The 19,506-nt window shown below is 46.4% G+C and overlaps 1 protein-coding gene across 6 annotated transcripts in view; it reads left to right on the top strand.

Moving 5' to 3' along the window:
• Window positions 1-19,506, top strand: part of ADCK1 (aarF domain containing kinase 1) — a 79,680-nt gene that overhangs the window by 36,319 nt on the left and 23,855 nt on the right. For all 6 annotated transcript variants that reach the window (XM_086748935.1, XM_086748933.1, XM_086748929.1 and 3 more), the window contains exon 5: window positions 18,891-19,049. In XM_086748935.1, the coding sequence (XP_086605061.1) occupies window positions 18,891-19,049 (159 nt within the window). The remainder of the gene's footprint in view (window positions 1-18,890; window positions 19,050-19,506) is intronic.

Raw genomic sequence — 19,506 nt, 5'->3', positions numbered from 1 at the left:
ATCAGTGAGATGACTGTGATTTGTAAGCAAAACACGTGTGGAAGAGGAACCTCTTGAGCTGTGGTTTGTGAAGCAGGATGTATTTTTACAGATGGTGATGCTTGAGTGATGCAGCATTCTGTTAAAGGGCTTTACTCTCCTTGGATTCCTACCCTTCTGCCTGGCATGGCACCAGTGCTGTGTGCTAAGAGATAGATACTCCTCATGTGAGAAGTCATTGTCCTTGCAGCAAAACTGTGGCTAAGAGGGATGCTGCCCTTTGTCCCTCGACCTTAAATTGCTCGCTAGGTTCCCAAAGTATTTTCTAGGCTGGGTGCACAAGCTTTATTCAACCACTGTTGAAATGTACCCACATGCACCTGGGAGCATGGTCATGGCAATGATGCACAGTAATGACACGTGGCTATTTGACAGGGAGGGACAAAAATCGTACGCCCATGTGAACCTGCCATGGAAAAGATTTAGAACGAGACCGCAGCAAGGTAGCTAATCCCCACAACAAGAGAATTCCCTGCGCTCGAACTGTTGGAATCTGAGAAAAGACAGAGGGAATAGAAGAGACTGCTCTTTTTATTCCTATTTCTGTATGCACTCTTGGTACAGCACGGCAGTCTGCTGTGCCAATGAAAGGGAGAAGGATGGACTGATTCCCTTCCTTCTGGAACTGTTGATTAAATTTTTTTAGCTCTGCTGGACCATATACTTACTTCTGATTTACAGAACTATTGAAGCAGTTCTCCACCCTGTGCGAGAGCAGCTAGGCCTTCAGTAGGCTGTTGGGTGTTACACTGAATGTCCTACAGCATCCAGGTGGTTCCCAAGGGAATATGAGCCGCTTTCTGTAGCTGGTTCCATATATTGCCCTAGAGAAGGTTCATTTACCCTGCTAGATCACAAGGTCTTCAGGTCACAATGCTACAGATCCTGTTATGGCCCCAGGAAGCCTCTTCTCAGGACAGCAGTGTTGTCTGAACCATCCAGGATGCCGGGATGCCTGCTTCCTCTGGTGCTGCACAGCTTTGTGGTCGAGTGTTCTGCCTGAGAGCACTGATGTGTGGCACAGTCAGTGCGTGGTCGTTCTCATGGTTGCTTGGGGCTGTGGGACTGATGCTGAATGGCTCTGCTGAACACCTGGGTCTCCCATAGCTTGTGACCCTGGTTCTGTCCTTAAGTACCTCACTCCAGCAATGTTGTGCCAGGGTGCTCTGTGAAGTTGGCCCTCGCGTACATCACTAACAGACATGGAGAAACCAGATACGGTCAGCAAGAGCCTCTTTTTTCCTGCTGTGGGTGTTGTGTCCATCAAAGAAAATCTCCTCTTCCTGCATGACATTACCCACTCTCCATTACCAACTAGATTGGAGGCTGGGCTGTGGTGGCCATTACTCTGACAGTCTGAGGGTCTGGGAAGTGGGACAGGAGGATTTGGCCCTTCTCTCACCCCTCTGAGCCTCTCTCAGTAGGCCTGTCAGGGCTTTCAAGCAGTCGTCAATAAAAAACACATTTGTATTAAAACTGTAATGAGGAATAAAAAAAATTCACATTTTTTTCAATAACTTGGGATATAAAAAAGAGATTTTTATCAATTATGAAAAGGATTTTGGCCATAAAAAAGTAATTTAAAGAGTCTGAGATGGATGGCCAATAGCATTAATGTCACCCAGAACAAATGGGCCCGCATTACTCAACTGAAAGGCAGGAGCGGCTGCCTGTGCAGGTCCCGCTGCTGCTGCTGCCTCTGCTGTGCTCTCCCTGCCTGTCTCTGGTAAGAGGCCCCAGTTGCTGGCAGATCTCATCGTGGCTGCCTCTACACCGGGCCCTCATGTGGGCAGTAGCTGCCCAGAACCGCTGCTCTACTGCCAAGGGCAGATGAGATGGCTCAGGTGGGCCACCTTGCTTTGCTCCCGTCCCTGCTTGCTCTATTTGCAAGCTCCAGTGTTACTGACCCTTGGTGGCATGCCAAGAACAACCTGGTGTCCTTATTGCCAGGGAAGCTTTAGAGCAGGATACTCCCTCCTTCTGCGGGTTTTCTCTCCGCTCACAGTTCCTGGGAGAGGATCTGGCTGAGTCCTGCTCATGGCAGCCTCTTCCTTGGTGCTCTAAGCCCCATTGCCTAAGAGAGAGAAGGTTTTGTGGGCAGATTAGAGGATAATCTCCTTTGGCTTCCTTCAAGTTAATAAGATTTAGAATACAGGAGGTTGGACAGTGGATTTTCTGAAGGATTTTTTGGAGGGTCTTCTGCAAAGAAGTGAAAGATTTGAGATCAGCAAATGCTGTGGGGAATGGCCTGGTAAGGAGTAGTTCTGATCTGCATGCTTAGTGACATTTTTTCCTTCAATTTACAAATTCTTTAGGTGCCTGCAGGTTAGTGTGTGATATACCTGCATGGAATTTGTTGGCTCACAGTGTCTTGTGTGCAGATGGCAAGCTCTCTTCAGTACGGTTTTCTCAGAGTTTTGATGACACCTAAAGTGTTGCTCTGATGCAAATAAATCTTGGCTGGCAGTGCACACCACAGCTGTGTCAGGCTGTGTTCAGTGTCCACGTCCTGCGGAGGTGGTGGATGTGCTGCACAGCAGGGCTCTGGCCGTTGGCAGAAACCACCTAGCAGCACATGGGTAACCCTTCCAGTTCCAAACAATCACTGGAAATTGCTCTCTGAAACTGGGATTAATAGTCCTTATGTGGCCTTCTCACATATGGAGACTTTCTTTTTTTAAAAATGATGTGTGTCTCATTTGCTCAGCAATCTGTATGCATTTATGACACAGCAGGATTTGGGCAGGGGCAGAAACATTGAGCTGCCATGTGGAGGAACCGGCTTCTGTTTCAAAGCCTGCTGCTGATACACTCAGAGATATTCTTACTTGATGCTCCAACCTAGACGCAGGCTGGGTTTAGAATGCCTGATTTTTCTCTGAGGGGGCAGGGAATCCTGTCATCTGCCTGCCCACTGTCTTTTAATATCCTGCACGCTTCTGCCTGGTTAGCATATCCTGTTTTCTTTCAGAATTTTATGTCTGCCCAGTTACTTGGCTCTTGACCCATCGGGAACGTGAAAACATGATGCAGTGAGTCTGGTGACTTTTGGCAATAGATTATTTGTAGGTGAAACAAGTGACATGAAATAAGGAGTTATAGGGCCTGACCTTGACATATCTGCATTTTTCTAACACACAGAATAGACATAGAGCATTTTAATGAATTTTTAAGATGTACAATGATCTAATAAGCTCTGTTTTATGGCACTTCTGGCATCTGTCTGAGAGACAGCTCCTGATTCCATGGAAGGATGCTGAGCTACTGAAATCACTTCAACCCTGCCTGCAGGTTTTCCTCCCTGTGAAAAAGCTGCTATGGACGAGAACATTGGAAATTCTCCTCACGGGAAGCCTCACACTCAACATACTTTTGTGTTTTGAGAATTGAAGCAAAAATTGGAATCTAAGGGGTCTCAAAGGTCTTTCCACCATTAGTGAGCAAAGTGTGTCAGTCCCTAGTAAGGAGGCCAGCCTGAGAGAGAGGAAGTTTTCTCATGTTCCTTTTGGAAAACAAGTTATGTTTGTGAACATTAAGCACATTTTGCACTTATTTTCTGTAAGCTTTGCAGTGCTTTGGTTTTACAGGGTGCCTGGTTCAGATCCAAACTGTGAAGCTGTCTGTGACAACTGAAGCAATAAACTCACGTGACCTATGCTTGTGCCAGGAGAGCTCAGCTGAAGCAAACCCACGAGTTTCTCCCTTACAAAGCTCACATAACCACTCCATCTCAAATTGGCAGGTTCTTGGAAGAGGCTGTTCAACACCAACTCTTCCAAATTTCAAATGATTAGTAGAAAATATACATTAGTTGGCTCATTTCAGATAATGACTTAAACTGAGGTGGTATCAGTTGTGAGTGGATAACAAAGCTAATTTTGCCAAACACCTTGTTGGATGTAACTGATTGGTTCAGCTCTATTAACTGTTATTCTAATTTATCAAAAAAGGCTAGGAGGAGGCTAGAGCAATTAAAGTTGCCAGGCCTTATTAAGAGGGGTTGTACTGAAGAAGTGTCTCAATGTAACTTCTGCTGCTGTGTCCTTTGTGAACTACTGGTGTCTTTGCCCTGGTTGCCAAGAAAACCTCTAAGCCCACACTTCCTATTCCAGGCTGTCTTTTGTCGCTTGGACCGTAGCCTAACCTCTTCCTCTTCTTTTATTTTTTTTTTCTTTTGTTTGAAAGAGCTGTGAGGTTGACTCTTAATGGGATATCCTGTCAAAGGCCCTTGCCAATCCCTTGCAATCATCAGGACCAGCTCAGGAATTACAGGTTGGCTGCCACAAGCTAAACATTTGAGACACTCAGTGGTTCTGAGTGAGTGAGCAGGGAGAAAGGGAAGGGGATGGACTGTACTGGTTCTATGGCCTTATCTCTCTGTTGACTACACAACCGTAGCACACTAATGACAGTGTGTTGGGTTGAGCATCTCCAGTGACTTAATGTCCTACACCTGATGAAGGAGGAGGTGCAGCCTGACAAGTAGCAGGCTCTGGGCCACTCTCTCCTGGCTTTGCTCTCCATGGGGCATGTCTGGAGTGGGTATCAGTCCTTGGCCCTTCTTTGGTGAGGTTGCTCCCCAGGTTATGATAAGGTGTTTTTTGAGATGGGTGCCCCTGCTTACATTAGATAGAATCCACCAAACTGCTTTACCTCATCCACAGGAGCACAATGATTTTGAACTGTAGGAAACAGAGCTAGATACCAGACTGGGTTTAGAGGCTCCCTGTCCTGTTCCTATTCCAGAGACTGACTTTGTTGCTCCGTCTGTTTCTGAGCTGCATCAGCCCTACGGAGGGAAGTAGGGCAGTTGGATTCTGGCTCTAGAATAGTGGATTGCTGGATTGCTCAGAAATGCATGTGAATTAATCAAAATTAACCCCCTACCTTTGTTTCCTTAGCCCACTTTTCTCCTTGTAACAACCTCTAGCAGTACACTCTGGGGGTGGAAGAGGAGAACGTGCATTCAAGGGGGAAGACAAATGAGCTGTTTCCCACTGCACCCCAGACTGGCAGGCCTTCCCTTTGCAATGCTTGTCACCCTGCAGTGGCAGCAGCAATGCTAGGTCTGTAACTGTAGTTGATTTATGTTAACTGTTGAAACGATAATGTTTAATCTGTAAAGTGCTAATCTATTTTTTATGTTGATTATGAATAGGCCAGCTGTGCCTGCTTTCCTATTCATAGAGTTTAGTGAACAAGCCCATTTCACAGGCTGCGTTTGGAGAGTGATTTACATGAGAGCAGACACTCCTTTAAGGAGACTAAATCAGCTGAGTTACACCACTGAACTAGGGACCTGGCAGCTCAACAAGAAGATCTGGGGGCAAGGGAAAAAACATGGGAGGAAGAGGAGGAAGAAACAGATAATAAATAAACTGTAAATGGAGCAGATGGATCAGAGCAGAGACATGAAAAGTAGGGAAAATATGGGCAAGAGAAGAAAGGAGAGGTTTCTATTCAGAGGAGAGATGGACAAGAAGGAAGCAGGCTGGCTTAGCATAGAACTTTCCTCTCTGAATCAGTGCAGAGAGCTCTGGGCTCCAGGGTTTGTATGACTGGTCATTTGGGGATGCATGGAACCTCTTCGCTAGCATGGTGCCAGTGATGCTGTTGGCAGCATCAGCTGTGGATTTAATTTGCCATACAGTTGTCTTTCTTGAATGACTTTTCTGGATCTCTATACATTTTTTTTTCTGAGAGTAGGCTGCAAATGATACAAACTCCAGAATCCCATCCAGATCTCTTTGTAAGTGTTTCTACCTTGACTTCTCTTCAGTCCCTGCACCTTGTTCTCTGTGGTGTGGACCACTGTACAGCTGTGCCTCTTGCATTTACTGGCCTGCCAGGTGTGCTGGTGTTTCAGTATCCCATCAAAGCACAGTCAGCACCAGTAAGTGGCTTATGAGCTTTATATCTTCAGCGGGGCTTTACTACCTTTTCAGCATCTTTTTTTCTAATGTGGTGACCTCATTATTTCCCTTTCTTGATATGAATTCAATTCAGGCAGAGCTGCCCACGTCTGCCAGGCTACATGTATTTCCACATCTACCTCAGATCCTCACTCCTGCTTCCCTGTCCCATTACTCTGGTGCAATGCTGTCCTTCAATAAAACTTCACCACGCTTACATCAATGTAATGATGACCAAAGCCTGAGGAAGGGGTGTAGCTGGGCAGAACCTGGCTGGGACTCTGCACGTTTTCATTGTACTGTGCCTCTGTCCACCCTGGTGACAGGCTGCTGGATTGTGCGATGCTGCTACTGTCATTCCTGCTCTTTGTTCCAGGCCTAGAAACACTTTTCTCTCATCCCTTTCTGATGAGACACATAAAAGCATTCCACATAGTACTCACAGGAGTGTGCTTCTCTTGCTCTGTTTTAGGAGCTGGAGTAGAAGGGTCTGTCAGTGTAGCATGTGCTCACATACACACAGTGCTATGCTGCCAGGTATGTACCCTGCAACGCAGCCCTCCACTCCCCCTGCACACCCTGCCTCTGCACACACACACAAACACCTGTCCTGACCCTGTTCTTCTTTTGCCTCCCTGTGGATACAGGATTTTGCCTACTATTCCTCACACAAGCTGCGCAGACAAATGTACTACCCCATACCTCCTCCTTAACTCTCTGTGCAAGACCTAGCACAGCTTTGCTTGCTGGTCACATGCTTGTAGGCCGCCTCTTCCAAACATACTCCCAGACATCCCGTCACCACTCTCCGTATAGTCACATAAACCTGCCCATAAACATTTCTCCCCCCCACTTCTCTCATACTCATATACTTCTTAAAGCCCCCAGGCTTTAAAAGCTGAATGGGAGGCATTTGAGATGAGGCACAGGTGATGTGTGTTCCCGAAGGCCCCTATATATCCTCAGGCTCTGGCAGCTGGTTATTTCTCACAGGACTGCTGCTGTTGTGCAGGCTTACTGCTGACAGGGCCCTTGGGGCATCTCTGCCATCCTTGGCAGAGCCTCTCTCTGCCTGGCTGTGACTAAAGTGGAGCCTGTTTGTTGTAGTCCATTGACCCTTTCCTACTCAGGTTTCAGCCAGTACATGGCAGGTGTGTGTTTATGCCTGGAGTCAAAAGGGTTTTGGAAATTCATTTGCTTCTGGGTAATTTCTTAAATCTTACCTTCTTGTTTAATGTGCCAGCTGGCCCCATCTCTGTGGCATTTTGGAGGAGATTTCATCCTCATATAAGAAAGAAATTTTTTTTACATTGAGAACTATCAATCATGGGAACAACCTCCCCAGGGATATGGTAAAGTCCCCATCACTGGAGGTTTTGAAGATGTGATAATCTCATCTAGGCTGCCTTTCCTATGAAAAGCTGGACCAGATGATATTTTGAGGTCCTTTTCAACCTGGGCTGTTCTATGATTTGGTGATTCTTTCCAAATGTGCTGTCTTTGTAGCAGGCTGCTGGTATCTGTAGGGATCATATGTCATTTGGGAATATGTCTGCAGGAATTCGATTGGGGGGTTTGGTGTATGTTAAGTTCCCCCATGTCTTACTGTGTGTAAGTAGTGCCCTGCTTTGGGGGCGACAGGGGGAGAATAGTTGGATTGTTGTCACCTGTCATTTGTGTACTTGATGTCTAGTGCTAGATTCAGACCTGGCCTGGGAATGAGTTCTGGAGGGAGGTCAGTGTTGATGACAAGGCCAAGGCTGCAGGCATGCTTGACAGAAAGTTGGTGACATTCTCCGTTGTGATAAGAAAGGAGACAGGAGGGATGATTTGGGTGAGAAGATTAGGAACTGTGCGTTAGCTTTGTTGAATGTGAACAGAGATGACTCTCTGAGAGTATATGTCTGAGAGACAGGCTGAAATTGTAAATTTGGCTAGAAGCAGGCTGATCTAGGTCCAGCCTGATTCAAGGCCAGGTTGGACGGGGCTCTGAGCAACCTCATCTAGTTGAAGATGTCCCTGCTTCTCGCAGGGGGGTTGGACTAGATCACCTTTAAAGGTCCCTTCCAACCCAAACTATTCTATGATTCTGTGACCTAGAATACAGAGGTAGAACTACGAGTCACCAGAAGGGAGGTGGGAATTTTATATGAGCTATTATCCAGATGCAGTGGTGGGAATAGGGGCTGTGTGCAGAGCTTTGTGGAACATCTCCAGAAAGCTGGGAAAGGGATAAGGAAGCAGCTCAGACACTCTGACAGAGCTGTTAGAAGAGCAAAAGGCTGAGGAAACTGCTCCCTTCCTTAGGAGCTCTAGGGATGTTCCTGCTATGTTAGCACTTTCAGTTCAATTGCTTGGATGCTGAAGAGCTGTGGAGCACACAGTAAGCCTCAAAGATCTTGGTAGAAAGGGGCCACTACTGCTTCTCCTGAATCACTGAATAAGAGTCCCTTTGGGCCAATTGGGATGCAGAAGGAAGTTGTCTTCTGCCCTGCTCTCACTGCACACTGGTATAACGAGTGACAGCCTCCTTTATTAGCAGGGGGAGAAAGAGAGAGTGCTTTCAGTGGGTGGGAGTGGAGTTGTGTGCTCTTTAAGGATTGTGATTCCCATCTGTCTGAACAATTGACAAGCATGACTCCGTCCTCACAGACAAGAGAGATGCAGGTGAAGTAATATTTCTCCAAAAAGACAGAGAGAAAAGAGTAGATTTAATGAGCATTGTTCAAGTGGGAGACAGCTCAAGAGGAAAGAGCAAATTAAGATAAAGGAAAGCATTTGTGCAAGGGGAGGGTGGGGAACATGGGGCAAGTTGGAGCATCTGCCCCATAGCCTACACTATTGGAGGGAATAAGTTGTTCACAAGTCACTACTTTCTTTTTCAGCATGATAGAATGGAAGGAAGTGAACAGGAATATATATTTATGTACGTGCCTCAGCTTTATTCTACTTTGATCTGAGCATTTTGCATAGACTGTGAGATGCTTATATCGTACAAAATAGAGTGCACAGTGACACTATTCAGTGGGCACTTTGAGAAATTATAATTTTCCACCTTCTTTCTCCACACAAGCATAGTTGCTGGTGGACATTGGCTTGAGTCTCTGGATCAGGAAACACTGGCTGCTGTTGCAGGGCAGTCACAGACACGCTGGGTTGTGGAAGTGGTTTAGGATACTGGGAAGGTGACTAGCTGAAGGTGACAAGATGTTTATTCTGAGGTAGAAAGAAGTGGGATGCTGAAGATGCCAGTTCATTGTACTGATTAACTACATCTGGAAACAGGAAATGAGCATTTTCCCAGTGGCCACATCAGGGTTAAAGGGACTGGTACTTTGTTATCACTCAGGGAGATCCTGAGGAAATAATTGATTTCAGCAGTGCAAGATTCTTCCACCTTCCACCTTCTTTGTAGGGAAGTGAACTGCACTTGCTGCTTAAAATTATGATGCAGCTTCCAACTACCAAAGCAAAATCTTTCCTTTGGTAATCAATATTTTGGAAAGAAAGAACTTCTTGGAATTTAATTCTCAGCGTTACAGGATTGCAGGCGTGGAGGAAAGCTGTTTGCATTATTTGAAGCTGAGTACTTTGACCAGGAGTAATGCTCACACTGGTGGATGGGTTAGGGACTTGTTCTGAGACATCCCGGCTTTGCTGTTACCTCTCTCTGGTTTGCTGTATGTGCTTGTGCTACCACAGATGTTGTGCTAGCCCTGCAGGTAATGTCTGGGCTCTGCTTTCCTACTACCCAGCTTGATATCTGCCTTATGTCAGAAGTCTAATGTGCAGTCTCTCTGCTTTCAGAGTGCTTTGTGAAACCATTGGACAAAGAGCCACTGAATGAAGCTAAGCATGGAAGAGGCTGTGGTGATGCTAATTGAAAACCTGTAGAACTCCAACTGTTGAAAGCATCGATTCTCAGGGTGCTGAGCTAGTCTGTTAATCTTAGCGTCCTGTGTCTCTGGAAGGTAGTAGGGCATAGTAGCACACCAGCAGCTTAATTGATGAAAAACATTTATCTCCTTGTGCCAGCTGGGAGGTTGTTCCTGAGCCAGTTAGGTTCCAGTCTGGCTGTGACAGTCCTTGCTTTATTGGACTGAATATTGTTTGTTTGTGGGAGCTGTGGGTAAGTGGCTCACCTTTCAAATGGGAGATGAGGTCCACCTCACAGGTAGGATCTCAAGAGATGTGCATCAACTCTGTCTGCTCCTTGCTGTTACTGCCTGTTGTAGCTGTCACCACTGAGATTGGTTTCGATCCAGGATGAGTGATATTCTCAGACATTTCTGCCTTGTTGTAGGGATCTGACTTTACTTAGGAAAATAAATGAAACTACCATGTGTGTGTCTGAGCACAGACTATTAAGCAGGAGTCATCAGGAATAGAATAAAAGATGCTTTTCCTCAAAGTATGGCTCTGTAAGAATTAAAGATACAATAGCAAGTAGACTGATACTGTTGCTGTACAGCTGTTGTGGGTTGACGTGTTGAAAGCAAGGGTAGCTTCATGTTGGCTTTCCCACTGTTTTTCTAGCCAGAAGAGACTACAGAAAGAGGATGGTAGGTGAGCAGAACAGGGAATAGCCAGATTTGTAGGTATCAGGCAGTGAATGCATGAGCCAACTTTGGTCTCCAGATGATGGGATCAAGGACTCTTCCTTCAGCAGAGTTAATCTTCTGTAACATTCATGGCTTTGTGACTGGGAAATGCTGTTGGTAGGATCCCAGAGAAGATTCTCAGTGGTACAGCTGGTACCAAAGAGTACCACAGAGTACCAAAGTGGTATCAGGTAGAAATAACAGGAAAAGATTAACTTCGTACCCCAGATAGCTCACCGCCCTTTTCCAGAAGAAAGGCTGGTAGTTGATGGACAGCACTGGTTTTGTGCTGTTGTGGTGCAATGTTAGCAGTGACTAACCAGTTAGCAGTGATTGGCACGCCAGGAGCAAGTGTGTACCACTGGCAGATAGGTTTTTAAAAATATATTAAAGTTACAAATCTGGTCCTGAGAAATTAGATAAGGGCAGGTTTATAGCTGACTGAACAGCCCTAATTCTGTTCATCCATGCATGAGCCTGTGTCATGGTGTGGGCCAGCATCACATGGTTTATCAGGGAGAGCCAATGTTACAGCTCAGCTCTACCAAATTCTAGGCAGGCACCTTAACACACATCTCCCCTTGAAATGGACCACATTGCAGGCCCAGATGCAGGGCTTTTGTGTAATAAGCCATATGTAATTGTTTCAGTGCATCAGGACACACACATCCTTTTAACCTGTATTCATTTGGATGCAGTGTGTACCTCTGTATGTGGTGTATATGTAATATGAACACCAGGGAATCAAGTCAGAAGAAAACGACTATTCTGTATATATCTACAATATTATTAAAAATATTGAATTAATAAATATATGTTCTTGACAGATACATTTAGGAACCATCAATTAGGCTTGGCATTCATTAGGTGGGGAGAAGTCCAATCAGATTTCACTGACTCAACAAAGCTGCCTATAAATTGTGGGCTGTTTGTTCTGACGTTTGATGAATTATTCTTCATAATCCACTGTCTGCTGCGATAAATCTAATCTTTCAGTTTTTGCTGTCTTAATAATTCTTGGAGCAACACTGTGACATTTTGTTTTCGTAGAGGGGATAGAAAGGCTGGGACAATGGAAAAAACCCTCATTTGCTGTCTGGGAAGTAGGTCGCTCTACTCCAGGGTAACATTTTCTCAGCGCCTAGAACTCTGATCTTGAGAACTTGCAGGGATCAGTGGGTCCTTGGTGCCGTGGACAGTTACGTGTATGTTCTGGGCCCCTCACTGCAAGAAAGACATTGAGGCCCTGGAATGCGTTCAGAGGAGGGCTACGAAGCTGGTGAGGGGTCTGGAGCACAGGCCTTATGAGGAGCGGCTGAGGGAGCTGGGATTGTTCAGTCTGGAGAAGAGGAGGCTCAGGGGAGACCTTATAGCTCTCTATAACTTCCTGAAGGGAGGTTGTAGTGAGATAGGGGTCGGCCTTTTCTCTCGTGTAGACTGTGATAGAACTAGAGGCAATGGTTTCAAGCTGCGCCAGGGGAGATTCAGGCTGGACATTAGGAAATATTACTTCTCGGAAAGGGTAGTCAGGCACTGGAATGCACTGCCCAGGAAGGTGGTGGAGTCACCGACCATGGGGGTGTTCAAGAAACGTTTGGATGTTGTGTTGAGGGGTATGATTTAGCTGAGAAGTATTGGTGATGGTTGGACTGGATGATCTTTTAGGTCTTTTCCAATCTTGATAATTCTGTGATTCTGATTCTGTGACTCTTGAAAAGATGACTGGCCTGTGATGAGGTTTACATCCCTTAAACCTAGTCCAGGAAAGGCATTCCAACTTTTGAGAGCAGGGGGGTCCTAGTGCCAATAAAGTGAATTCGGAAAGTTCTGGAAGCCACGAGGCTTAGAAATGCCGTATCAGACATAGAACTGAGTAACTCTTCAGCTATTCTGCCACATGAAATAGAGGAGATGCTGTACTGGGCAGTGTTGAGAAGGCAGCTGCAGCCCCCAAAACTTCCCTGGGAAACTTGCTCCTTTCCCAGAGTGGTACTGTGTTCATCTGTTCTCCAGCAAGCTGATGAGTCACTGTTACTACCATTATCACAGTGCCCCACACTGTTTCGGCTGGGAGACTACAGGCAGTGTGATCCCTGTGTAAATCTCAGGAAGCTCCTGCAGCCTGAGCTCACCTTAGCAAATTGCCATCCATGGAGCCCTGATTAAAAGGAGACTGTTCAGTGCTGTCTCTACCAGGAGTGGAGGAAACAGGGAGTTTGAATGGAGTCACCTCATTAAGAGAATTCCAGCTTGGAGAATCACAGCACAAGGAGATGTGCAAAATTTACCTATCTTAATCACTTTCTTGCTGTCGGCTTCTGCCATGGACCTGCTGTGAACCAACTGTATGACTCCCTTTGTCTTGAATGGATTTATACCAGCTTCCTCATGTGCATCTTCCTGTGCTGCTGCATGGCGTCAGAATGCTAGGAGACTGCAAGCTGCTCCTGGCCATCACAACACAACACTGTTATTAATGGAGCTCTGTTGTATCATGGCCTGTGATGAGTATCCTGGAGGCAAGAAGTTCAAGTTAATCCTGTGTTGCCTAGTCAGCCCTTTCTGAAATAGCAGGACATCTCATAGATTGCTATCTCCAAATACAAAATGCAAGACTCGGGAGCAATTACAGTGTGCTCTGATCAGAAGACGAGATCTGCTGTGAAATTGTGGTTGTGGTTTTGAATGTTTCAGTTTGCATTGCTTTTTGGTGATAAGAGAATAGCATCATCTCTGTTGGGCCCCTTTCTGTGAATTATTTTCAGCAGCTGTGATTGGTGAAGCTGTGGAGCACAGTGAAGTGTCTGGAGATGGCCTCTGAGGTGGTCTCAGCTCCTGCTGTATGTTCCCCAGATGTGGTGGACTCTGGCAGAGTCCCCTGACGTGGCATGTTTACCCTCAGTTCTGGCATATTTACTGTACTTTTGGTAACAGAAGCAACTTTATTGTCTCAAAGTTGTGTGACAGACATTTCATGAAGATGCACTGTTAGCAGAGCTCAGGGTTTACACTGGAGACAGGGCCACTTCCAACTGTGGTTCCCCCATGCTCTTTGCACTCTCAGAAACTTACAGGGTCTCTCAGTAACTTTCTAGGCTGTCAAACAGCAAATAACTGCCAGGCTAGCAGCAGGTGAAGCAATTCTTCCATTGTCCGTCCTGCTGTCATCAAGACTGGTCAGTCTGGTGGGAAGAGCTTCTGAAGAACATAAGGATGGCTGTACGGATCAGATCAAAAGCTGAAGCCCATGACTCTGCCTTCAGCTGTAGCCAGTGTTGGCTAAGAGACAAAGGCTATAAAAGCATGGCAGGCATACACTTAAGCTTTATCTGGTATGATCTTCCTGCTTCTACTAATCTGAAGGTTAGAGATTTCCTGGGCTGGATACTGTATCCTGGTGTTTAATAACTTGTGATGGATTTTTTCATTGACTTGTCTACCCACCTGGACTTCTGGTATTCATAACATCCTGTGGTGATGGGTTCCACAGCTTGATTGGTGTAGGGAAAAAATACTTCTTTTTGCTTGCTTTAATCCTGCCATCTGGTAATCTTGTGTGCTAATGGACAATTTCCTGCTCCCAACTTCTTCTGTGGAGTGAACGATCATTTCCAATCCCGTTCTCCATGATAGAATTGATTTTTATAGAGCTCTGTGACATTCCCTCCCCATTGTCTCTCTTTCCAAGTTGAAGAGTCCTTTGAAATCCTAGGAAATATTCGAAGGCGGTTTTGAAATGCCCTGGTGAAGGACTCTCTTCCCTTGGGAAGTACTGAACATTTGAAAGTCTCCTCACTGACACCACCTGTACTGCAATGGTTCAGGTCTGGCCGAGTTGAGGAAAGGCTCTTTGTAAGTGGTTGCAGAAAACTAAATTTTTCAAAACTGTCCTGGACTCTGCTGGGAACCTCCTGATTAGGACTTGTAATGCAAAATATTCTTACTTAGACCCCATAGTGGCCTCATTCTGGCTGCACCACATACAGGGGTCTGGAGCACCATGCTGGAAGGGGTTCAGCTTGCCAGCTAAACAGGGCTGGGCTGCCGAGACACCTTCTCTTAGTGATCCTGCATCCCACTGCACCCTAAGTTTGTCCTGAACAGGCTGCTGACACATGGCTGCTGTTCATCTGCTGTGGTCACTATGGCAGAGCAGAGTCACCACATCCTACTTGAGATGAGGTTCCATTGAGCTGGATCAGGAAGGGGCTCAGGGACTTGGGCTCCTGCTCCAGGGTACCTTGTTAGCAGCCTTTCTGGAGAGGAAAGGGAACGTAACTCTCTGTGGAGTGGGCAGGTTGAAACCAGGTGGTAATATTTGATCATGTGCTGCAGCACATGTATATAAAAAGGTTGGAATTAAGAGGCAGTATATTTCAAAAGAAATTAGCTAGCAAGACATGCACATTTAATGTTTGTGGTTTGAAGATTAAGACATCAGGCTGGAACTTGGGATATCTGGGTTAAATCCCAGCTCTGTCAAAGGCTTCTCAGAATGTGCTGGGCAGGTCATGTATGGTAATACTTTCAGAAAGGACTCAGGATTTTGGAGCTTAAATCCAATTGACTTTTAGTAACTTCCTAAGTGTTTAAGGACAAGATTCACAAAAAGTACTGAGGTGTTCTAATGCTCAGCATTGCGGCAGCAGCTGGTGTGTGCACAGACCTTGGGCAGAGCGGTATGTGCTTTGGGATGGCACTTCAGCATGTGAGGAGGCCTGTAGGTGACAACTGGGGACTCCTGGAAAGCGTGAGTTTGCTCAGGGCCCGTGGTGGCTGTGTGCCTCATACAATGGCACTCTGGGCTTAGTGATGGTCTCTAGGTGCAACCTCAGCACAAATACATACTAATAAGTGTCTCAGTAGATCCTGTAAGAGCTTTTGTATCAGCTCCCTGAGGTGTGAATACTAATACCAACAATCATGAAAAGATTTTGCATATTTAAAAATAAACAAGCTTCATTCTTTAGAATTAAACAGTCAGGGCTGTGTTTCCAGCCGGTGAAGTACAGTGACACATTCAGTTGCTGGTTGAGCCCATCCCCGATGGGGAGCTGGCTGTGCAGAAGGCTGGTGAGGGAGACCACTGCGTGCAGGGACACCGCTCACCTGTCCAACTGTAAACCTGCAGCTGGCTGTCCTGCTTCTTTGAAAGAGCAGCCCTAAATTTCCTTTTCTCTCTCTTAAACCTTTATTAAACCTGTCTGGAAACTGTGCTCGTTTCATCTCCTGCCAGAATTACAGATGGTAACAGGCAGTTTGATAAGGCCCTTTGAGACCAGCTGTGGCCTGAAAGAAGCTTGAGAGTTCCTTAAGTACCATGTCAGTTGGGCTCCTCGACTGTCCCAGACCTTTGCTTGCTAATTATCCATCCTGGAAATGATGGTTAGAGTTTTTGTTAAGGGTGCTTATCAGCTGGGTGCCTGTGAGCAGTAAAAGCCTGCAGCCTGCTGCAAGAACTCCCTGCCTGCGTGAAATGGGTACAGCCGCCTTCCCTTGGGAAGGACCCCGCAGTGTGGGAGCCTGGCTCGCCGCTTCTCTGCTTCCATGTCATATGGCCTCTCGCTCGCTTTTGCCTGTCTGGGACACGCAGCCTCCATCAGAGGCGCTAGCTGCCTCCAGCGAGCTGCGAAAGGACAATTTCATAATGAATGAGGGTGATTTGCTAAGTGGGGGGTCCTGGAGCCCAGCCGTAACTGTGCTGCTGCTTTATCTCAGCCTCACACCTGCTCATGTAATGGCCTGGCTGTGGTCTGCTCCCTCTCCCGTGTGCATGCTCTACCCTTCTGCTCCTGGAGGAGCCATCAATTCTCTGGCCCTGTTGCAGTCCCTTGCCTTGCTGCCCTCGCCGGCAGCCCGTGGCTGCGCACAAATTCCCCTTTGAATTGCAGCAGGGCTGCTGGGCTGGCTCTAAGGAATGTGACTGCTAAGCTGGCTTTCGTGTCCTAAATACCAAATTTTTAAATAAAATCCTTCTGCCCAAAAGAACTCCTAGAGAGAGCTTTCTTCAAATGATGTTTCCGTAGAAAACTTAGTCACACAAGGATAATGTAAATATTATTCCTGCCAGAGGGAGTATGTGCAGCTTTCTCCCCTGCTCGGCCCCCCCCCCCCGCCCCGCATGCATTCAATACTGGTTAAAATGGTTGGATTGACAGTGTAGGCAATTAAAAACTTTTGAAATCCAGAGCAGGTGGAATTTTATCCAATTTATGTGTAGTCTTACTAGAAATGTGCCTTACTGAATTCAGACCATCCTGCAATTCTGCGCTGTAAGCTTTGGAACATGTTACCACCCTTATGACAGTTAGACCAGTAGTCTTGGCTGCTACTCTGTGAAGGGTGCATCCCTTTAATAAGGGGACGTAGGGTAGTGAGACAGGTGAAGAAAGCCCCAGCTTGACCTCCTGTGGCAAGTTATCTGCATTTTTTCCTTCCTTATGGGATCTCACAGCCCAGCATGCTCCTGGCCACCTTAAGTCTCTTCCCCTTAGCAGGTCCTCTCTTCAGCTGATAAGACAAACTTCACATAAACGTAAAAGTCCCTGTGTCTTGAACACATGTCCTCTGAACCATCTGTCGTCCTGTAGGTGCTTCTTTCTTTCTGAAATGAGAATCTCAGAATCAGGAAGTGAGAAAGAAAAGAAAGGGCAGGAGGAAAAGAGAGAAAAACCTTTTTTTCCCTTGAGACATGAGTGTCAATAGTTTTGAATTATGGACCTGGTGTAATTAAAAAACACATAACTAGTTGTTTTTAAATGCAGTTGTTTTACTTAATTGATTTTGCCACCAGGACCAAATAAAATAAAATAAATAAAAAAGATGCACCTTGCTAGTGAATTACTGGAGTCAGCTGAGTCTCTGTTGGAATCTAATTGCTGCGAGTGCTCTGGTTTGTTGCTAGCAATAGTTTTCTGTGGAAGGGGCTGGGAGAGAAGAGGTAGGGTGGTGTGGGAGGGGGCTTGTTCCCTGGCAGCTGCAGGAGGGAACAGGCTGCTCCTTGTATAGTATTTCTTCCTTGTCAGCAAAAAGAATATTCATTTAAGGCTTTGCATGAAGACTTTGCTTAGAAGGTCTTTATTCATATTTAATTACTAGCTTGCTGCAGCTCCCGTCTTTAATTACCTTTTAAAAAGCAGGTTATAAAAATGCACTGACATTCTTTCTTTTTTGTTACTGCATAAATTACAGGCTTCTCAACTGCTCACTCGAAATCAGTCCAGCCCGTGGGAAGGGTGGGGACAGGTTCCCTTTGCTGACTTCTGGATACCTCGGAGCTTGTCTGCACCTTGCTCTGCAGAGCAGGACAGAAACCCTTGACTAACATTACGTGAACGAGCTCTGTGCCTGAAGCCACGTAACCATATTGGCACTCTCTCTGAGCTAATTAATTGTGCGGAGGGGCCTAGCTAGTCAGCCAGGCTGATATCACGCCACTGTGGTAATCGTGTTTCCAGGGCCCGACGTGCCCAGTGCTGAGCTGAGGGTCTCTAGCAGGGTGCTGTGTTATGCAGGACAGATGGGCCTTGCCTGTCTCCCATTGCCTCAGCCATGCCTGTATAGGTTTTTGCTTCCTGGACATCCCCCTGGTGAATCTGCTTCTTCATCTGCAAATTTCCTTGTAGTCTAGTCCTGAGTTTCATACCCAGAGCTGCTAATACTTCCCTTTCCTGCCTGCATTTCCTTTGCTGTCCCCACCTGGTGCTTTTTCGGAGCTGAGGACACTAGTTACTTTTACTGGAAGTGTGAGAAAGTCTATCACATGAAACGTGCTTTCACACCAAGTATTCAGAGGTACAAGTTGCAATTTTTGTCCTCTTGCCCTGAATCCAGCCCTTACCACTCCTCCTGGTCATGTGCTGGCTTTCACCACGTAAGCTAGCTGACGCCGCTGTCCTGCATGGGAATATGCATTGTCAGGTTTCTGGGGGTGATGGTGGATGATACTAAATATCTGCAGAAGTATTACATGCAAAGGGACAGCTGTTGGCTTCTGCACCCAAAACCAGCCAAGGATGCTGACCATAATCCCTCCAGCCCATTTTCAGGACAGCCTGGAGAGGGGTCGCTCACATGCTACTTGACCTCTCCACGATTAAATGCACTGCTGGGGTGCTGACACATGTTTCCATAAGCAGAGTATTTCCAGGGCACTTCCATGCTTGGCAGGCTTCACTGGGAGGCCAAACAGTGACAAGACTTAGGCAGGGGACAGAGGAAAGATGAAAGGACTGAGTCTGCCCTGCTTCGGAATGCGCTGTCTCTGGCCTGTGGATAGACTTTCCTTAGGATAGTTTCTGTCACCCCAAGTCGATGCCTCTTTCTCTTCTCCCGGCAGATAAAAGAGCTCTTCGTAAGTTTTGAGGATACTCCCTTGGGAGCAGCATCGCTAGCCCAGGTGCACAAAGCAGTGCTGCAGGATGGGAGAACAGTGGCAGTGAAAATCCAGCACCCAAAGGTCCAAGCTCAGAGCTCCAAGGATATTTTGCTCATGGAGGTAAAACTGCGTATTGACTTACAGAGCAATTGCCATTGAAATGTGTGGGGACCACATTTACCCATGGTGTAAGCAGGTGTAACAACACTATCCTGTAGCTTTGAAACCTCTGCAGATATAAATGTTGTCTTATGGGAATAATACAGTAACACTAAAGATTTTGGCTCGCCTAGTAAGCCTACATCTGTGTGCATAGTACGGTAATGTGCACATTCAGTGGCAGACAGGTAGGTCCATGGGAGATTAAGCTGAGGGGGTCTGATAAGTGTTTAGAGGGTACTGCTGATGCAATGACACACAGTTCTCCATCACAGGAGATCAGGAATCTAAGATCCTGCCAGCACCCTCTCAGAGGAGCACATAACTAAAGCTTCTTTAGGCAGCTAAAACACCCCACTTTGAGCAATCCTGGCTAGTCTGCAAAGAAGCACAGCTGGTTCCAGCTGGAGCACATCAG

This window comes from Chlamydotis macqueenii, chromosome 5 (assembly GCF_036417535.1).
Source record: "Chlamydotis macqueenii isolate bChlMac1 chromosome 5, bChlMac1.mat, whole genome shotgun sequence".
NCBI classification, from domain to species: domain Eukaryota; kingdom Metazoa; phylum Chordata; class Aves; order Otidiformes; family Otididae; genus Chlamydotis; species Chlamydotis macqueenii.
The sequence above is the reverse complement of the archived record's forward strand: the minus strand, read 5'-3'. Positions and strand labels throughout refer to the sequence as shown.